This window comes from Alternaria novae-zelandiae, assembly GCF_023758075.1.
Source record: "Alternaria novae-zelandiae strain BMP 2774 chromosome Unknown scaffold_11, whole genome shotgun sequence".
NCBI lineage: Eukaryota > Fungi > Ascomycota > Dothideomycetes > Pleosporales > Pleosporaceae > Alternaria > Alternaria novae-zelandiae.
In genome coordinates, this window is record NW_026056971.1 from 503779 (window position 1) to 522955 (window position 19177).

The 19177-nt window shown below is 53.8% G+C and overlaps 7 protein-coding genes across 7 annotated transcripts; 4 read left to right on the forward strand and 3 right to left on the reverse strand.

Moving 5' to 3' along the window:
• Window positions 1-211: 211 nt before the first annotated feature.
• Window positions 212-1435, reverse strand: J4E88_005957 (uncharacterized protein; the record flags this gene model as incomplete). Its single annotated transcript, XM_049399588.1, has 6 exons — window positions 212-248; window positions 302-362; window positions 643-1127; window positions 1178-1261; window positions 1307-1339; window positions 1389-1435. 6 exons carry the CDS (start codon window positions 1433-1435, stop codon window positions 212-214), a joined length of 747 nt encoding a protein of 248 aa, XP_049254601.1.
• A 2883-nt stretch (window positions 1436-4318) lies between these two features.
• Window positions 4319-5949, forward strand: J4E88_005958 (uncharacterized protein; the record flags this gene model as incomplete). The annotated part of the gene is given in 4 exon segments (XM_049399589.1): window positions 4319-4323; window positions 4467-5332; window positions 5379-5842; window positions 5857-5949. 4 exon segments carry the CDS (start codon window positions 4319-4321, stop codon window positions 5947-5949), a joined length of 1428 nt encoding a protein of 475 aa, XP_049254602.1.
• A 1546-nt stretch (window positions 5950-7495) lies between these two features.
• J4E88_005959 (uncharacterized protein) lies at window positions 7496-8241 on the forward strand (the record flags this gene model as incomplete). The annotated part of the gene is made up of 3 exons (XM_049399590.1): window positions 7496-7501; window positions 7543-8109; window positions 8161-8241. The coding sequence occupies 3 exons, from the start codon at window positions 7496-7498 to the stop codon at window positions 8239-8241; spliced, it is 654 nt and encodes a 217-aa protein (XP_049254603.1).
• Window positions 8242-8400: 159 nt separating this feature from the next.
• On the reverse strand, window positions 8401-9300 carry J4E88_005960 (uncharacterized protein; the record flags this gene model as incomplete). The annotated part of the gene is made up of 2 exons (XM_049399591.1): window positions 8401-8618; window positions 8673-9300. 2 exons carry the CDS (start codon window positions 9298-9300, stop codon window positions 8401-8403), a joined length of 846 nt encoding a protein of 281 aa, XP_049254604.1.
• Window positions 9301-10439: 1139 nt separating this feature from the next.
• J4E88_005961 (uncharacterized protein) lies at window positions 10440-16321 on the forward strand (the record flags this gene model as incomplete). Its single annotated transcript, XM_049399592.1, has 4 exons — window positions 10440-10583; window positions 10643-13435; window positions 15417-15427; window positions 15487-16321. 4 exons carry the CDS (start codon window positions 10440-10442, stop codon window positions 16319-16321), a joined length of 3783 nt encoding a protein of 1260 aa, XP_049254605.1.
• A 440-nt stretch (window positions 16322-16761) lies between these two features.
• On the reverse strand, window positions 16762-17400 carry J4E88_005962 (uncharacterized protein; the record flags this gene model as incomplete). The annotated part of the gene is made up of 2 exons (XM_049399593.1): window positions 16762-17086; window positions 17246-17400. The coding sequence occupies 2 exons, from the start codon at window positions 17398-17400 to the stop codon at window positions 16762-16764; spliced, it is 480 nt and encodes a 159-aa protein (XP_049254606.1).
• A 292-nt stretch (window positions 17401-17692) lies between these two features.
• On the forward strand, window positions 17693-18875 carry J4E88_005963 (uncharacterized protein; the record flags this gene model as incomplete). Its single annotated transcript, XM_049399594.1, has 5 exons — window positions 17693-17775; window positions 17885-17991; window positions 18045-18118; window positions 18470-18538; window positions 18600-18875. 5 exons carry the CDS (start codon window positions 17693-17695, stop codon window positions 18873-18875), a joined length of 609 nt encoding a protein of 202 aa, XP_049254607.1.
• Window positions 18876-19177: the final 302 nt, after the last annotated feature.

Here is a 19177-nt window from a genome sequence, read left to right on the forward strand (position 1 = left end):
AATATGGCCATCTATTCATCTTCCTAGATTATCCCAGTGGGATACATGAAGCAGTGTACCACGCCCGTTGAGCACCTCAATCTATCCTGCGTGCACGGGCTGCAGCCACACTCATTGAAGTATTTGAATGTAAAGCCGTGCTGCCAGCTTATGTTCGCTTCAGAGACCAGTATCGGTGCGTTGAACAGATCATGGAGCGCGGACGCTGCCATTAGGCCGTCGCAGAACGCGTGTTGTTGTTGTTTGGACTAGCTGAAGTCAGCGTCCTGTTAAAAGGCATGGTCAGAGCAGCACAACATACCTGCACCGTGTCTCGTCTGTCCCTCTCAAGATATTCCGTCCAGTCTTCTCCACCTCCTGTGCTGGACCTTTCATACCGTACCTTGATGTCTGCGCCACCATCCCTCGCACGACGGTATACCGATCCCATCATCTCATACAGATTACGTTTGATACTGGGTTCATGCAGTATTCCTCCAGGGCCTGCTGTGGGAGCAAGGAAGCAAAGCTCCAGCCTAACAGTATGATTTGTGTAATTGAGCGTCTCCAACCCTTCTAGGCGATCAAGATACATCGCGCATGTTGACGGTACGTCGAGTGTGACATATTCTGAATAGCTTGCTAGTTGAGCTCTGTCCGCACCCGCTGCAATGTCTTCGGCTTCGTGAAAGGCGGCGTTGCTGCGAAGGTACACACGTAGATGGCGGACAAGATCGCGGAAGTATACCCCCGGCCGGATCTCGGTATTCAGTAGCTGTCTAACGTTTAGATTGGTTCTGGAGCCGCGGAAGTAGAAGGGCGTTTTGCGAAGCGCTAGGTTCTGGAATTCAGTACTGGTTGGTGAACCCATCACAGCAACGGAGAAGCAGTAGTCCTGCATGAACGGATTGAGCTCTTCGCGCGTGGCTTTCGCATGCTCGCTCGCTCCAGCGCTGCCAGGTTGCAATCTTCCGTTCACGATCTCGACCTTGGGATGTTCCAGTCTTGGGATGACTATCGGCTTGCTGATGTCGAAGACATGCTCGTAAATATTCTCACGGACCTCCAGCGGAAGCAAAGCGTGAATCTCGCTGAGGAGCGGCGCGAGAAGCTGACCGGAGCATTGTTCAAGGTCGGCCTTGATTTGACTTGGCGGTATCAGCGACCACTTCTACGACCATAGACAAACCAGACTCACTTCGTGAAGACGCCTTTCCAATCTTGCAGCACGTTGAGCTTTTCCGATCTGGTGATGCGGGGGACCTTGATTTCATCGGCGATCCTGAGAGGTCAGTGGTAAGCCTTTGAGACAGGCTAAGGCCCATACCGCTCTTGAATTTGCTTGAGCAATCTGCTCTTCCTGAGTCTAGTCAGTAGCGTGTCTAGAAATTGCAATACGGTTGATATACTTCAGGATCGTGCGCTGCCATTGCTCTGTGCACTGGTTGGCATCCATATCTCGCTAAATGTCAATCTCCCGCCGTTGGATCTAGAGCGATCGCTAGCGTTAGTAGCGCTGGGTTGCGAAAGAAGAGATGAAGATTCAAACTTTTTCGACATCACGATGATTCTGGATCAGATACGCGGTCTCCGTTACTAGCGCAGAATACAAAGAGGGGTTCCAGCTCTGTGCGCAACGTTACACAGCGTGTAGCGTGTTGTCTTCCTCCAATAGACTATGTGTTGACTACCCGAAATGTGGGAGCGGAATACAAGACTCTCTATGCCAACCTTTGAATGTTAGCAGCCTTGACACGTTCTCACACTATCAAAGCCAGCAAGTACGACCTCCAAGCAACGGGTCGCTACGACATATAAGCGGTTGGATTGATGCCCTCTTATCTCCTTACGCGTTACAAGGCCAAGCTGACAGAAGATCTGAGAAAGGTTCCGATGATACGAGCCGAAACCACCGTCACGGATGTGACCGGCAATCAAACGATACGCAACAGGGTCGCAATCACGGACCCTCGATCATGTGCGGACTAAGAGTTGATCGGGGCACTAGATGTGCGATGTCGAAGTCCGTGTGGGCCGTAGTGTGTATCACCGCGCCGGACGCCCACTCCTATTCGCATGCGCACGCCTTACACGAAGGGTCTGGAGGGGCCAGGTTTCTCCAGAGGTCTCTGATCATTCCGCTTCGGTTGAAGATATTCTGTGTAGCCAACAGCCTCACCCTGGTAAGGCCAGCACAGCTCCTTGCAGTGCGACGTCAGCGACGTCAGCGACGTCATGGTCACAGCTAGAGCGAACCTTGGATCACCGCTAGTCGTCCAAGGACCAGGCAGATGCAAATGATCAGTGATGTTGGGGTCGAGAAGCTGAAACGAGATGGAGTTCGATGCACGGTGCCGTGGGGTTTCGACATACATGAGGTGTGCCTGGTGCATCAATAAGGCGCAGTGCTTATAGAGTAGTTCGAGGCGGACGTCGTGTCCGGCACAATGGCCCCAAATTAGTGCGGCACCAGGGCTGAGCAAGCAGTCGCGCCGCAAATAGCACGGCCCCAGCGCCAAAACACAACAACCTTGGATGTCTCTGATTGCTCCCCACTGCTATGCCTCACTACAACGCATCCTTGTGATAACGTTTATTGCGCAATGAGGAGCCGTACATGTCCCGGGGGCGTGCGTCATTGGGTTTTCGCCCGCCTGCCCACCCATGCTGTCCTGTCCGCCCACTCGGAGTTGGCCTCCATCTCATCTCACTCAGCTCAGCTTTCGCCGGGCGCTGCATGCATCTTCTGTGCGGAACGCCACGGCCGGGCTATTCATGGAGCTCGGTGGTGTCTAGCAGTGCCTTAGGTTATGATTATCTTGGCTTCGGACGATATACAGTCCATGCCCTGCCACCATGCCCGAGTCACGGCTTCGATGGGAGATCCCTTATCCAACTACTCACCCTCAGCAACTCCAGACTGCTACTCGTACATTTTCTGCAGCCTAATACGTCACTAATCGACCCGCTCAAGCCCACCTGCCCATGTTGACACATTGCTCTGAGTGATCAGCCTCACCTGGCGCACTGAAGAGAAGGATGTCAGCTTTACTTAAGCTAAAGCCGAAAAAGTCAGCTACCATCTTACGCGCAGTTCCAGAAAGTACTAAAGACGATGCGGCTCTCCCCTCTCACAATCACAACACAGCGACCGAGGGTCGCAGGGACGGCAATGACGGCAACCGACCGTCGTCAGCAGGTTTGACCGTACCGTTGCCTTCAAGATCAACATCTATCTGGGGTAGGAGACGGAAGAGCATTGCTTCGGCAGTGGTCGCAACGGGAGCCAGTAATACTGCAGGTGGACTGTCGGCATCAAGCCACGCATCGCTTGTAGGCACCATCGGCACATATAAGCACGGCAAAATCCAATGGCGAAAGAAGAATCGCAAAACGGTCACTAAGCACAAGAAGAACATTCCGAGCGGGGCCAGACATCCGGCTGCGAAGCCTAAGATACAAGTGGTAATCCCTTGTGGAAAGCCACTGCCCGCTCTTCCATTCCTCGAAACGGGCCCTACCGATCTCGAAAGCCACCACGAGGTCTCGCCTCCGTCAGCAAGCCACCATCGCATACGAGATTCCATTGTATCTCCACTTGCGCATCCGCAAACACAGCACACAATCCGCCAAACCGCTCCAGTGAATACGCGATACACACCGAACCAATTCAAGAGTAGCTTCGAGTCTAACAGTTCGTGTAACGAGTCGCAAGATAGCGATGCTTCATCACTGCACAGCAACCACTCTTCAGAGACTAGCGTGGAGGTCGATAAATCTCCGACACAAGGAAGCACCTGCCAACCTTCAGCGCATCTTCCGAGTGGCCAGACCCTGGCGCCTAGAGGTACTCTACATGCTCGCTCTGAGCTCACCCTATCTTTCAACGGGAGCCAATCCCATGCACCGCCGTCGATAGCGCCCCGAGAATACATCCACCCGTCCTCTAGCGATGAGAATCTCCCCTTCCAACCAACTTGTGCTCTCCATGTAGCTCAGAGCAAGCCACGATTGAACCGAAGGTCCTCAAAGCGGAGCGGTCCGCGGCAGAACTTAGCCGCGGATGCAAGTATGGGCATGATCAACGAGGCGAAACCCTCAGGAACTGAAGCGTTTCCAATCCCTCCACGTGCGTCCAGCCCTACGTTGAGCGAGGCTGAGTTCGACCTGCACGCTCAACTGGCTTCTTCGTTTGGCAGCAACAGCGATCCTCGCATGCTTGCCCAGGATGGGACGCCCCTTGCAGAACGCAACCCTTCCTGGAGGGGCATGCGTCAGGCGTCAGCTGGAGACGGGAAGCTTATTGATACTACAGGCCAGCCCCGAAGAGATTTCGCTAATGCTGTACTGCCTGATAATCCTCCTCCGGCTGTCCCGCGTAAATCCAGCAGGCGGCGATTGGCAGCCAGGACGACTGTTGAAGTCAACCGTCTACCGCGAGACCATATCGCTTCACAGCTGAAGCGAAAGTCCTTTCGCACGAGCAGAACATTGACACTTATGATTCCGCAATACAAGCGTTCCAGTGTGGACCTGGTGTTTTCTCCGCGAGCTGTTTCTACCAAAACCACCAAACCACCCATTACGTCTGACGGAGCTGAGAAAGTCATACTCAACATCTTCCAACATCTAGATCACTTCAACGATCTTTTCGCCGCAGCCTCCATCAACCGAGGCTTCTATCGTGTGTTCAAACGTCATGAACTCGATCTCATCAAATCTACCTTGCAAAAGATGTCACCACCAGCCTGGGAGTTTAGAGAGATCGCCTTTCCTGGACACGAACTTCTACTTGCAGCAGACCTTGAGACGACACGACCTGCAGAGGAGTACACCCCAACTTCATATCTCAAGCTCCAGAAGCGAGACATCCAAGTCATCCGCACAATCAAGTTGGAGATTATGGAGAAATGCCAGTCCTTCGTACGACCAGAGATATCAGCTGCGCTCATGAGCGCCTGCCCAGCCGAGTCTGCTAGGGTTGACGATGCGTTATGGCGCATATGGACATTCTGTAAGCTATTTGGCTCGGGAAAAGGACGTGAGGAGGACATTGTTGCGCAGATGGACTGGCTCAATGGTGGTATGCTTGTCCATCAGGCGACCTGCACCTTCAGCATGATGAGCACAGACCTCATGAGCGACACATTGGTCGGTGCACCTGAGTGCTTCGGGCAAGGGAACGAAGGCGGCCTTACCGCCGAGCAACTCTTCGACATGATGGAACTATGGACCTGTCTTTCCGTCCTGCTACAAAACTTCGAAGGGCGCACAGTTCAAGCCCGACAAGCCGGTATTTACGACAACACCGACATTCGTGGTGGCGATATTGATGGCGAGGAGATGATGCTTGGTTCGTCTATCCGCTGCATAATCATGGATCTTGCTAACCAGACCAGACGAATGGATCTACCACCTCCTCACCTTTGGCCTTGATACTGTTCTCAAGCTCACTGGCCCGTTCCACCCCTCGGATCCCAAAGCCTTTGTTATTGCGGCGGAGAACGGATGGGTCAACTGGAAGCCTCCTGTGCTTGACGGTACACGACAATACTTCCTCAAAGAAGCAGCCCGACGCGTCTACGAAGACAAGATTGCGCATACCTATGCTAAGATCTCAATCCGCGACGTGCAGCGCCAACAGTCCAAGATACGTATTCAGAAACACATTGACGAACTCAAGGATCGCAAAAGGAATGGTGAGCAACGACCAATGGTTCTCAGGGAAAGACCCATGTCAGACTGGGATACTGTGATTCGAAACTTGACACGCCCTCCTCTACCACCACAAGGCCCGGGAAAGGACATCATCACTCATGTTCCGGCACTGAGATCATCTTCTGTGGAAGACATACCGACATCTGTGCCTCTTCCTAGATCGAGGTCGACATCCAGCAGAACAGCTTCACCACCTCGGCGAACTGTGGCTCAGCCTTTGCTCCCATCACCGCCCCCCTCCACAGTTCCTAGTAACCATGATCGACATAGCATTTCGTCAATCCTAGCACCTATCAGGGAACGGACACCCTCACCGCCACGTCGAACGGTTGCTCAGCCCCTTCTACCATCTCCCTCGGTCACAACAGTCCAGAGCAACCGCGATCTATACACCATGGGCAGTGTATCAAGCGCAAGCTCTCCACCCCGCCGCATGTTTGCTCAGCCGCTTCTGCCGACACCCTCCGCTTCCACGGCGACAAACAGTCGTGATTGGCATCGCTACAGCACAGGCACATCTATGCCTTCTATCCTCGAGGATCCATTACATCATCCTCTGTCCGAACCACCCGGACCGCCTCACCCCGCATTCCGCCCTCATCCCATGTCAATGCCTTACCGTGGCCGCCACATGCGTCAGAGTAGTAGTCAGTCATCTGCCGGAAGCTCCACTCCCAGAGGTGGAGCCCTCCAACAGCACGAACAACAACACCACATCTATGGATCTCGGAGTCATGAGAACACGGCCGATAAGGCCATATGGCGGATTGTCGAGATGGGTTTCACAGCCGAGCAGGCCCGAGAGGCGCTAAGGTTAACCGATCTGGGAGACGGACTGAGGGTCGACCGAGCGGTGGAATTGCTGCTTAGTCGGCAGACATGAATGAGCTGGTGTTTGCAGAGTCGGAAGGATTCCGCTCGAGACAGATAATTTCCTTTTGTGGTAGGCGTTGCGATTTTGTCCTTCATTACAGCGCGTGCAAGATACCCCATCCTTTCGTTTGTGCATCTTATCATCAACAGTCTACAGTCGTTCAATGTATATTTTTACCTTTGCAGAACGGTCGGCGACCACAACCCACTTTGACATTATCATCTAACGGAATTCAACGGTTGAAGCCGCTGATGAGTCGTGGAAATTACCCGAAAGGGGACGGGACGGTATCCAATTTTAATTTCGCGGCCCCTCGACCCCAACGCTAATTCGGGATGACCCTAGCTCGATGGTTTGCCTTATTCGCATCACGATCAGGCAGTGCAAGGAAAGAAGTGGGAGCTTCGTTCGTGTATTTCCGCTCAGATCGCTCCTCAGACTCTTCTCTTCCCGCTTCTCTCCACTCGACTTTCCATCTGTCGACAGCGACAAAAAACAAACCTTTGCGGAGTACAGTCCGCATACTCGATGCCCGGCATGTTGTCGCAAGCGTCGATATCTGCAACATTTCTCCTCCTCCTAGCGTCGCTCCCGTCCAGCACGCCCACCTGCTTCCTCCCCAACGGCACCGCGCACCAGGACGAAGGAACTTCGCGCTGTTCCTCCATATCTGGCTCCCCACTCTACAACACATGCTGCCAGACGCAATGGCCGAATCCACCGGGCGGCGATGTTATAAACGGCCCTACGGCGGATGAATGCATGCCGAACGGGCTGTGTCAGAACAGAGGCTTCAGCAGCGCACCTGGCCAAGAGGCAGAGCCGTGGACGCACTTCTACCGGGTTTACTGTGCGAATGCGAACTGGGAGGGTTGCTTGGATGTCTGCAGAGACGGGGTATGTTGCTTTTCCCCGTTTGTGGCTATGCATGTGGCTGGGTGCAAAGTTTCAGAGAGCTAACAAGCGACTAGAATCTAGCAGACTCCGTCTCACAATTGACGCCTTGCGACGGAACAGCCAAATCAGAGTACTGGTGTTGTGGAGACAGCGACGCGTGCTGTTCGGCCTCTGCTGATGCGCTCGTCTCGAAAAGAATCAGGATTCCGAAGGAACTTGGAGGCGAGCAAGTAGCTTCTGCGAGTGCGGGGCTGGCATCGCCAAGTGCTGGACCGGCTTCCTCACGTGTGGGCACAACTTCTGCGACCGGGAGCACGATAACTAGGAGTGCAGCACCGGTAGCGACGGGGACGGGGACGGGCGAGGAACCCACGCCATCGTCCGACGCAGCGAACCTATCTGGCCAGAACGGAGAGAAGCAAGATGAGGGCAAATCGAACTCGGGACGCAACATTGGTATCGGCGTAGGTGTCGGCGCTGGTGTGGGAGCTCTGCTAGGTATTGCAGTGACCATTCTACTGCGAAGACGGAAGTCAAAGCAGAAGACTCGTGAGATTGAAAACGAGATTGCGGAAGAGAGGCAGAAGCAGGATTTAGCCAAAGGGTACCACCACGTGGCTGAGATGCCGCATCAGGAACCGGTATGTCGAAATGCTAACGCGGCGAGAGATGTTGAGCTAACGTTGACATAGGTATACGAGCTTCACAGTGGGAACAGAGCTGATCTGGAGTTGGATGGGGCGAACAAGGCGCAGTCGTCCATGTATCGCTGATCCGCTGTTCATGTTCTTCAGATTGACGTTCTAGCTGATTGCGATGTGGCCACCGGGCCGGGTACCTGTCATTGGGGAAGTAATGAATGCTCGTACAGACCACATCATCTTCCCGTTGTACCGTTCTTGGTACTCTCTCTCTCTTCTCCAACGTTGCTTTTACTCCGTCTTCGATTTCCTAGACTGTTGGTCTTCCTTGACAGCTTCCATGAATGCGCTGGCTGCGATACCGCAAGTTCCTGTCACGCTTGAGCCTACAACAATCGCCTGGACGATTGCAAGCCCATACCCTCCCATTGCGGCACTCGTAAGGATAGCGAAAGCGCTACCCGCAGCGATGGGAGCGACGCCTGCTTGGAATGCAGAAGCCGTGGAGCCTATTTCATATGTTAGATACCAGTCTGGGGATATGATAGGCAGTTAATGCGTACCGGCAGCTATACCGATGGGTGTGAAGCCCACAAGTCCCAGCATAACGGGAGTAACAGCAAGGGCGATGGGACCGGAAGCGATACATGCCAGCAACGTGGAAAACTGTTTAGGATTGGCGAGAATCCATGCTTTGAGCCTCTCGCTGAATCCCGCAAGGTCTTTCTTGGTGAACTCAACATTCGGAAGAGTGGACTGGCCAATGTCGTGCATGATGTCGCCGCTGCTTAGCTTTTCCCAGAAGTCGCCCGCTGTGGTACCAAGATGTTTCGCCATGTCTTCCCCAAACTGTGTGATAAACTTCCACCCATACTCTTCACTTAAGTGTCCCTCTGAAACTTGAGGCAGGGCGTGAAGACCTTGCTTGCCGCTGTTATAGGCGGCTCGGACGAGTGTCATAGCATTCTTCGAAGCACTGCTGATAATGGGAGCGGCATGTTCGCCCGCTTCCTTGCTGAGCCTGCCCAGATGAGTTCTCGCGTCTGCGGCGGCTGGACCAGCACGTTTTGCTACTTCTTGACCGAAAGCGCTACCGTGTGCCCATGCCTTGTCTGCAACAGATGCTACATGTCGCGCCGCCTCTGGTCCGTAGGTGTCGGCGAGTCTTCGCGCGTCTTCAAGCACTCCCATCTTGTCGGAGATTGTGATTTGGATTGTGTTTGTGGTGTCGCGCACAGTGTTCTCAGTGTTGCTGAGTGATAGGGATCATTGTTTGCACTAGCGTGGGATAGGTGAATGCGGAGGTGCTGCTGTGTGACACCACGACATGCGGGGTCCACGCATGAACGCCATTGCTGACATTACTGCAGTCTCAATAACTTGTACCAGCCGCAGAGGCCAGAGGTTGTAGTAACCACAAGCTGTATACGGAAGACTGTTTGCACAACATTAATGAATCTTGGAATAGTCACAGAACGACAATGCACTACTCGCATAAAAGAAGAATCAAGAACGATACCTTGCACACTACGTATCCACAAGGCTAAATCGTATGACAATTCTTGAGAGTATGTGGCCAATTCAATCTCCCATTGGCCATGTTGGACATCAATCGTTATGAAACATTGGGGTGAATCGTGCCCAATGGGGCATGAACGATGCCTAGTAAATGTCGTTGGAGGTTCGCGACTGTGGCTGTCTTGCTGGTGCAACGACGAAAGCCAACTCAAGGCCAGAGAGCTCTCTCGGACCACTGCTGCCGTAGATATAGAGCACCGTCGTATACAACATGGAATGCAGTTGGTCGTGGAGGCGATAAGATTAGAGACGCGGAAATGACCGACCCGGGTCCACGTTCTAGAAGCTTGGCACGGGCCCGTTGAACAGGACTTGGAACCTGGAGGCGAGCGGACCGATATAGCGTCATAGACAACGGCCTTTAGACGACGGCGTGGAGAGTGCAAACGGGCTGTGAGTGTTTGATTGATGTGCGCGCGTCGTGTAGGCGCAGTGGCGCGCTGCTAACAGGAATGTGAGTGCCTGGCGTGAGAGGTGCAGGTGATGCAGGGCCACTTAAGCGGGGCGATAGGTTGGACGTCATCCGCGGATTCGTCTGATCGACCAGGCTGATGTGCGGGACAGGGACCGGCAGCGGCCTCGCACCAACCATCGAGACGTGCGCGCCTGTCAGAGCAGGGATGACTGCCATGTTTGACGTGCATGTGTGCAGCCTGTGTCGCGCCCAGCCTGCTGAGCTTTGTTGACGTCCCCTTATCCCCTTATAATGTCCGCCGCCGGTATGCCTCGCCTGCCTGCTGCAGGCCGCCACGATGCTGCGACGACTGCACCACGACATGGTTGACGAGAATGCCGGAAAGCTGCTGCGGAAGGACAGCAAGAGGCAGCGCGTCCTCAAGTTCTTCAGGGCCTTCAAGCAGAAGCAAACACAGCGCCAGGGTGAAGTCGCTGTACCTGTATGTCACCTGCTCCTTCTCTCTGGTGTTATCGTCACGATACTCGCACGATGATCAAGAAGCTGATAGCAAACTTCCCGACAAAGGCACCGCCCAAGCATGATAACGCTGCCCCGCAATCAGCCCCTCCACAAACACTCGATGTGATACCCCAAGAGGAACCGAGTGCCGCAGTCGATCATGAGAGCATGGCGCCCGTAGAAGAACTAGAGCCAGATCGCGTACCCACACCACCGCAAGAAACCAAGGAGGACAAGTTGGAGACTCTTGGTGAGGGCCAGCTTCGTACGCTCTTCGCTGGCGCCCCGCAGTTTGGCATCGCCAGGACAGGCAGTCGCTATATACCGACCGTCACTCATCCCTGGAACGCCGATGCTGTACTAAAGGAAGCTACCGATACAGTTCCACTTGCCGAACCCGCCTTCTCAGCCGCGACCCTACACGAACAATCATCCAAGACCCGACAGCTACCCGAGACTTCGAAACAGTACAATGGTTATCAGGTGGACGTGGTGGAGATGCCGAGCATGGTCAGTGCCCAGGGTGTCGAGCCGGGGACTGTTGGCTTCTCGCATTTCCTCGAGCTACCAAGGTCTGACACGCTGGCCAGCGAGCTGGACCAGTCTCAGTCCAGTCAAGACTCCGCTGAGTCGGCCAGAAATAAGGACGTCATGCAGGCAACTCCTGAGCGACTGGGTATCCGTTCGGTGGACTTGAACTTGATATACGACCGCTTGGCTGAGTTCCAGGACATGTACGAGGCATTCCAAGACAGCCCCGAGCCCATGACAATCCTCAACAACCAAAGCTCTGGAGATCTGTACGCGAATCTATTCACCAAGTTCCTTACCCCTCCGGGCTACGACGACTCTACCGAAGACCCTACAGGCTTGCAGACACAAATCGTGGCCCTACTCAGGGTATTGGGACTGAAGGGTGTCTGGTACGACTTCAGCCTTGTCGAATGGAGGATAAGGCTTGGCCAAATACTGTGGAGTGAACCCGAGCCAACTTCCGAGCATGATCATCAAACCCTATGGACAGAGCGGGAGATACTATTACTGCAGATCACCTTGGCTTGCGAGTTGCTGCTTCGACTGGATGCCTTCACGAATGCAGATGCGACCGACGCTGAGATCCGACTTCGGATTGACGCAAAGGATATCGAAGGGTTTCTCAAGATCAAGACGAGGAAGGTTGACTGGGATTTGGTGCTCGCGCGGAGATTTCTCGACAATGTCGTCATCATGAGAGGCAATGATGCGCCAGTCTCACCCAAACCCAAACTACGTGGACTACTGTCACTGCTAAGCCAAGGCGCTCACGCCCAAATACCGCAGTCCGACCTCATCATACTTCCACAGCATCAATCCAGACAGCTCTCTGGGCTTCTTCACTTTGCGAAGACACTGCAATGGCCTAGCCTTGACGTGGTCTCGGTGGATTTAGCTCGGAAGCTTGGAGAGCAACACAAGACCGAGGAACCCACACCAGCGTCACCCAGCGGAAGGTTGCTCGACATGGCCACCCCTTCCGGCATCAGTGTATACGGCACGCCACTGCAAACACCCCTCGCTTCCGGTCAACAACTGGACAGCTACTTCGGCCATATCGGAAAGCCTGCTTTGAATCGCAACAATTCTCGTGCCCTGCGCATGCCACTTTCCCCCGTATCGACCATCTCGGAAAACGATGCCACGTCCAGCTACAATATCGGAGGGTGGCTGAGTCGGTCTTATCTGACCGGTCTTGTGCTCCCCGGAGAAGCCATGTCACACTTCCTCGTGTCGACCTTGCTTGAGAACGACAGCAACGCTATTGCCAACCTGGGAGAATCAGCAAACTTGTACGGCGGATTCACCTTTGGCGACAGAACCTTTTGGAGCAAGTCTTCCGTTGTTGGGCGCATTCTGGCGTGTATCAAAGGCTCTGCAGAGTGTATGGGCTGGATCTCATGTCCAAAGCTACCCGACAGCCCTGCCGACCGTTGGTACTCGATTCACAGCGAACTGCTTCCGCACGAGAACCGGTTGCGACCAAGAGACGGTTCTGACACAGTCGCCGAAGAGTCAGCTATCGCGCCAGTCGATTCTCTAGCTTCGTTGAGGTCCGAGGACTTTGTTCTTCCTCAGGATCCTGATTCGTACCTGGCTCCCTCCTTGGTCTTCTCGCAGTGGGAACTGGTCCCAATTAACACCGACCTTATCGACGGTGACAGCTTGACAGGACCGCCAACCGAAAGTGACATCCATGCCCCGTCGATGACGTTTGTCACCAGAGGAGATGCAGTGAGCCACACCATCACGTTGACATACGATGTTCAATTTGTCACTTCTTTCCCCTGCACCACAGCTGCGTCTGCGCCTCCCTCGTTCACGCATCGCCCGAAGGTTCTGAGGCGCTCTGGCACCGGAACAATTTCGAGATCCTCTTCAAAACATAGCGTAACTCTTTCACGCCGCAACAGCCACGGCTTCGAGCCGCTCCTATCGCATCCACCGGATGCATCAGACATCGCGCCAAAGCGGATGTACGAAGCATCCACCGGACCAGAAGTCGAGTCGCTTGCGACTAGCAGCAAGCCCATGAACGCGCATCCTCTACACCAGTCGTACTCCTACAAGATTGTGCCAGTCACCGATGTTCTGGATCCTGACTTCTTACTGCCGTTCGAGCTTCACACGTCCAAGTCTACGGAACGCCTACTTGATCTGTCGCGGAGCAACGACAGCGACACAGCGGAGACAATCAAAAATAATAAGAAGGCTGTGTTGGTACTAGATGCCAGGGCTTCGTCTGATCTTCAGCTGCTCGCACGAGCCTGGTGTGCGGAAAAGGGCCTTCATGCGATCGTGAGTCGTGTAGGAAGGACTTGTTTGGGTTGCTCCATTCGCGAGGCCAGATGTTTAGGCATCCACATTGTGATCAGAGTTTAGGTTGCCGCGTGACTACTTGGTCATTCACGCCAGCACTGGAGTTTTTGCTACATTTCTCAAATTGTCACATTGTCCTCCGGGCAGGGAGTTGGGGGTTTAATTTTGCTACATGCCATTACTGCGGGCGCGCATACAAGATACCCACATTGTGAATGAATACTACTGTTACTCTCCATTGCCCATGTCAAATGATCCGTTGCCACGTCCTTTACTTGTTTGAGAATCGCGTGAGACAGAAATACTGTGTACCCACTATCTACGCGCGTTCGCAATCAGCCACCGCATTCACTCCTAGCTCGCATGTCTCGTATCTCGACGATAACGGTGCGATTGCAGAGGCTGTGTTTGCCTACCTTGAGTTCAATTAGCAAGATCGGCGCCACGTGCTGCTAGCCGAGGGGGCGGGCTGTGTGTCTGTGGGTGGCCTGGCGTGCCTGATCTCACGCGAAGCGCGTTTGGACTTCGCGGGTCGAAAATCAAAAACTTCCAACACCGCTCACCAAGGCTCTTATTACGTTAGAATCTCTATCTACGACGTGTCAATTATCACTATCATACTTTTTTTTCTGCTCTCGACAGAATACATCATCGACCCTGACTTACAAGCTCACCTGGTCTCTTCTTACATCATCCTTCCTTCCTCCTTCGTTCAGCACCGACCCTTCTACCACCAAACTCATCCAGCAGTCGCCACTCTCTCCCCGCTTCCAAGATGAATTACGCCCCGATGAACCCAGAGACAGAGGAGTTTACACCTGCGCACGACGAGCCGAAAGATTGCTGCACACGATGCATTCAGCGAATTGATTGCACGCTGGCAGGCCCTTGGTGCATCGAATCAATTATTGCGTGTTTTGCGAGTATGGGAAGTTGTTTTGGCGATGCGTGTAGTAATTGTGGGGACTGCTGTGGTGAATGCTGTGCTGGGTGTTGCAAGGCATTCACCTGACGCGGAAACATGGGAAGAGAGGAGAAAGAGGAAGACCCCGAAGAAGGTTGCGGTATTTATCATTCAACAAGCTCACTCTTGTTGAGGTATCGACCTGAACTACTGGTGTCGTGAGGGGTTCGTTAGGGGTCTATGGGTCATCGCAGAACCAGAATATGGCGAACCGAAGTCTGGCAGAGCGCATGTGAAAGAGAACGATGACTGAGAAAAAGGTGGGAGCGCGCCTGGAGGGCTTCGCACGCTGGATGAACGCGATTGCCTTCGACGCATGTCAACACGCCGACACGACAGAAAGCACTCGCCATTGCGACTTCCACAGAGACAGAGCACGTGCAAAATGCCATGCTGACGGTCTTTGACCTTCAAAGTGGCATCTGCTATACTCTTCCACTACGACCTTCCGCTCATCAGTCATCGCCTCTATCGTTACAGCACTATCGCTATCATTTGTTGGCATCGGGGTCCATCGACAACGTCATCAAAGGTATGTAGAGCATGACCTAATTCCGGACTGTTCTAATGTGATGCAGCAGTCATTTCATCTCATCCTCACCACCGGCATTCAGTCACTAGAGGCAGCACTTGAAGTATTCGCGCCTTGCTTTTTTCTTCGCAAAAACATCCACAGCAGGTACACCTACCTTTCCAGACACATAGCGTACAGTCCACGGGTCAATCGACATCCCAATCATGCCTGGGAATGCAGGTCGGCGAGCTCGCCATATGCGCGGCTGTGGTAGATTCTACATAGACCGTAGGATATGTCCTAACTGTGGAGCAACGGTATACCAGTTCTCCAGACACGCAGTTCAGACTTGTAGAACTTGTGAATTCAACTTTATCTGGAACCGTGAGCCAGAATTCGTACCAGCGAAACCTCCTGCTCCACGTCCTCTCGGTCAGTTTGACTTAACTTTGACGTGCTGTATTGGGGCTGATTGAGAATAGGCCGCGGACTCGTACGTGTGTTGAGCGATATAGAGGATGGCGATGAAGCTGATAACTCAGATGACGAAAGCCTGAGACCGAGAAACAGTATCACGACTGATGAGGGTTCTTTCAAAGGTCGCTCGAGTTCGAGGACCGAATCCAGAGACGACAGCGTCGTCAGTCTACTCAAAAACTGGGCACCATACACCTCCAAATCAGGCCAGACAGACGATACACAACAGCCAGCAACTCCTCCAGTCAGCCTTGACTCTCCCAACACAGTCCGCAATTCTCGACAGGAACCCTTCATCCCACCTCCACGATCCCGCATACACGTTCCAAGCAGATTCCGAAGGTACACCAACCGCATCCGAAGGGAACCCGTGGCACCTAGTCCGTCCGTGGTGACCGCTGATGCTGTCAAGAGAGTACCTCGTATGGTCATGGTCAAACAAGCCTTCTGTCTCAATTTCATGCTCGAGGCACGGGCACGCGATCCACCAAGACATGGAGGATCTCTCAGACACCCGTCTCCTGTGATCGAGCCGCGTGATCCTGACGGCGTGGTTCTACAACACTGCGCTGATCTACACCATGCTCTTTTGCCGCTTGAAGGGTGGGAGAGAGATGAAGTGGTCGAGGAGATCGGAGCGGCTGAAGAGGGAGATGTTGAACGAGACCTAGAGATGGAATTACTCAGCATCTTCAGCCCCGACGCGCTGTTCGAAATCAGCGATGCCGATGAAGTTGCTCTCCTTCAGCCCGAACAGTCCGGTGTCGATGACAGCAATGAGGATGGGGAGGTTACGCGTGGCGGGGAGGAGAAATCTCTCCGCGATCTCATGCGGGAATTTTCTTGCTACACGTTCGTGCGTAATCTGGGTGCTGGGCTGAAGAACAAGGTACGCAAGTGGAAGAGATAAGACAGGATGCAACAACAGCTCTAGGCTGGACATGTGCGTTTGCGCGCTGCTGTCATTCGGTCTGTCGGAAACACTGTACTCTAGCAACGCGTTAGAAACTAGTGACGTCGACTTAGAGAAAGAGCATGCTCCTGACCCGACATGTCTATCGCTCAGTGGAGAGTCATGGTTAGCATGCAAGACAGACCATAGAGCTATGGACAAAAATCTTAACACGCGAAACTTTCGAGTGCTGAAGGAGTCTGATCGTTCTTTGTTTGCTACTTAAAGCAAAGGAATCATTGTCATAATAACACGCTGGTGCATATGCTCCAACATGATTCCGTAGTAGATATACATGCAGCCCGTCACATTCCTCAATGTGCCCGCACCCGACAACCAGCTTCCCAGCCGGTGAATCCACCTCCTACCCATCATCTTTATTTCCTCCCATCCCACATTTACTTCAAAGCCTTCTCAGCTTTCTTCTCCGCCTTCTCAGCAGTGTGCTTAACATCCAGCATCTCGCCCTTGGCCTGACCCTCGGTGTTCTCCAGACTCTTGTTGTACATGTAAATGCGACCGACCTGTGTGGCACCGACGCAGAAGACGAGGAAGTTGACACCAGCCAGCGCGACGTTCTTGGGGCGGATGACGAAGCACCAGCGCGTCCAGATGGCGCCTGTGCACATGAGAGCGAAGTTCTGGGTGAAGGAGAGGGATTCGGCGGGGCGGGAGAAGTCGGAGGCGCCGGCGAGAACCATGCCCCATTTCATTACTGGGGCCCTGTTGGGGTGTTAGCATTTGTGCGATGGCTTGGGTGGGGTGGGGTGTGTTTTGGAGGTCGGTGTTTGCTGCTGCTGCGGATGCGGATGCGCTTCGGAGAGTGCGGGGAGCTGGCAGCGCATTGCGGGTGGAGAGGGAGGTGGTGTCGAGGCAGCGTACCAGAAGTGGACTGTCTTGGGACCGATGGGGCTGTTCCAGAACTTCTGGAAGCCAGCGGGCTCAGCGCCCGCCGTGGAAGCATGTCGGCGGGCATTTGCGCGTTGGAAGAAGGGTCGGAAGGAGCTGAAGATGCGGGAGCCGGGGCGGAACGACATGATGGCGAGCTGTGTCCTGGACGCTCGAGGTCGGCGATTCGAGTGGGAGCAGGAATTGGGGCGTCGAGAGCGAGGTCGAGGCCTTGGCGAGTGTCGTGTGCGAGGGCCGTCGCGATGTCGGGCTCAAGCATGAGATGATAAATCCGGGACTATCGATGGGGGTGCTCCGACTGCTTTAGGCCCGAAGCGGTAAGGCGTGCGTCTGGCAGCTTGACGAACATTGAATGTCGCTGCCGGCCCAGTGACGACAGACACCGATTGATACCCCCGCACACCAGTACCGGTCCCTACCATGGCGTCAAAAGCATTCGCAAACGGCCTCAAGGAGCTGAGGTTCCTGTTCTGCCAGACCAGCGAGCACAGCGCCGCGACAAGGTATGCGACAACCGAGTGAAGGAGCGCAACCCAACGCGCAGGCTATTGCACAAGAGCAGGATAGACAGGACAGGCAGGATAGAGCGAACCGCGCTGACCGACTGGACAGGAATTTCCTCATGCGAAGCTACCCCGCCATGAAGAAGGCCAACCCATCCATCCCCATTATGATCCGCGAAGCCAGCAACACCCAGCCCACCGTATATGCCCGATTCGGTGCGTCACACTCAACCAGGACATACGATAGCAATGCTAATAATTTGGGCTAGACTTCGGAAAGGAGCGGAAGCTGTCACTGAAGGGCCTGGACGACAAGGCCATCGAACAACAAGTCACAGAGCTGGTACAGAAGGGCGCATGAGTACATATTGGGAAGGAGGACGAGTGAAGAAGACAAGAGTCGTAGGTGAAGACGAATAGGCATACGAATAGCTCAAGAGAGCACAGCATAATAGCTCTGTATAGCCCGAATTGACCACATCTTCTCCCAATTCCCTTTCACCTTAGCTTCCAAATCCCCATTCACCGTCACCATCCCATCTTTTGCGTAGCATATAAACTGCTCAACCGCCTCCCATCTTCCTATTTCCTCAGCCGCCAGAACCTCTTTTGCAGACCACAGCCTCTCCACATCTCACAAACATCCTGCAAAACATCACCGAGACTACTACATCTACTAACGATGTCTCACCAGACCAACCTCCCAGGTCACCATGACGCCGACATCGCCGCCGCCGAGGTGGATATCCTCGTCGTGAGCGACGTGAGTACCTCCCAGCCCCTCTATCATTTTCAGATCAGCACTGACAAAGTTACTTGTATAGCACCCCGCCCTCGCGACCGGCCGCGCGGCCGAAGAACTCAAGCGCATCGAAGCGCAGTATCGGCACGTTGTCGAGCTGCTGGTTCAAGAAAAGTCGGCTGCGGCCGCCCGGATCGAAGATCTGGAGACCACCAACGCCGCCCTGCTGAAAATCCTCGGCAAGAAAATGGCGGATGAGGTGAACGGCATCTTTGTGCAGACGCACATTGTGCCCGCCAAGAGGGTCGTGCTTCGGCCTGGAGAGGAACTCTGGTCTGGCATCTTCAAAGATGTTTGAAGATGGGTTGGGTGGTTTGGTACTATTCTGATGCCCCGTCTTGTTTCCTCTTCCCCCTCCGAGTTTTTGTTTTTTGTGTTTTTTTGTAGATAGATATTGACCTTCTGGCATCAAATTCCATCGCGTGGTGTGCCGCATATCATGTCTTCTTGGTGTGTGTGTACAGTGGTGTCTTCGCGGTTTTGTGATTTGGACATTGTGAATGCAATATGTTCTACATGCTTGTATATAAAACTATACCTCAAGGTACCGCATACATCTCCCAGAGTAGCAGCAACAGGCTCAATTCCAGAGTCGTTGTA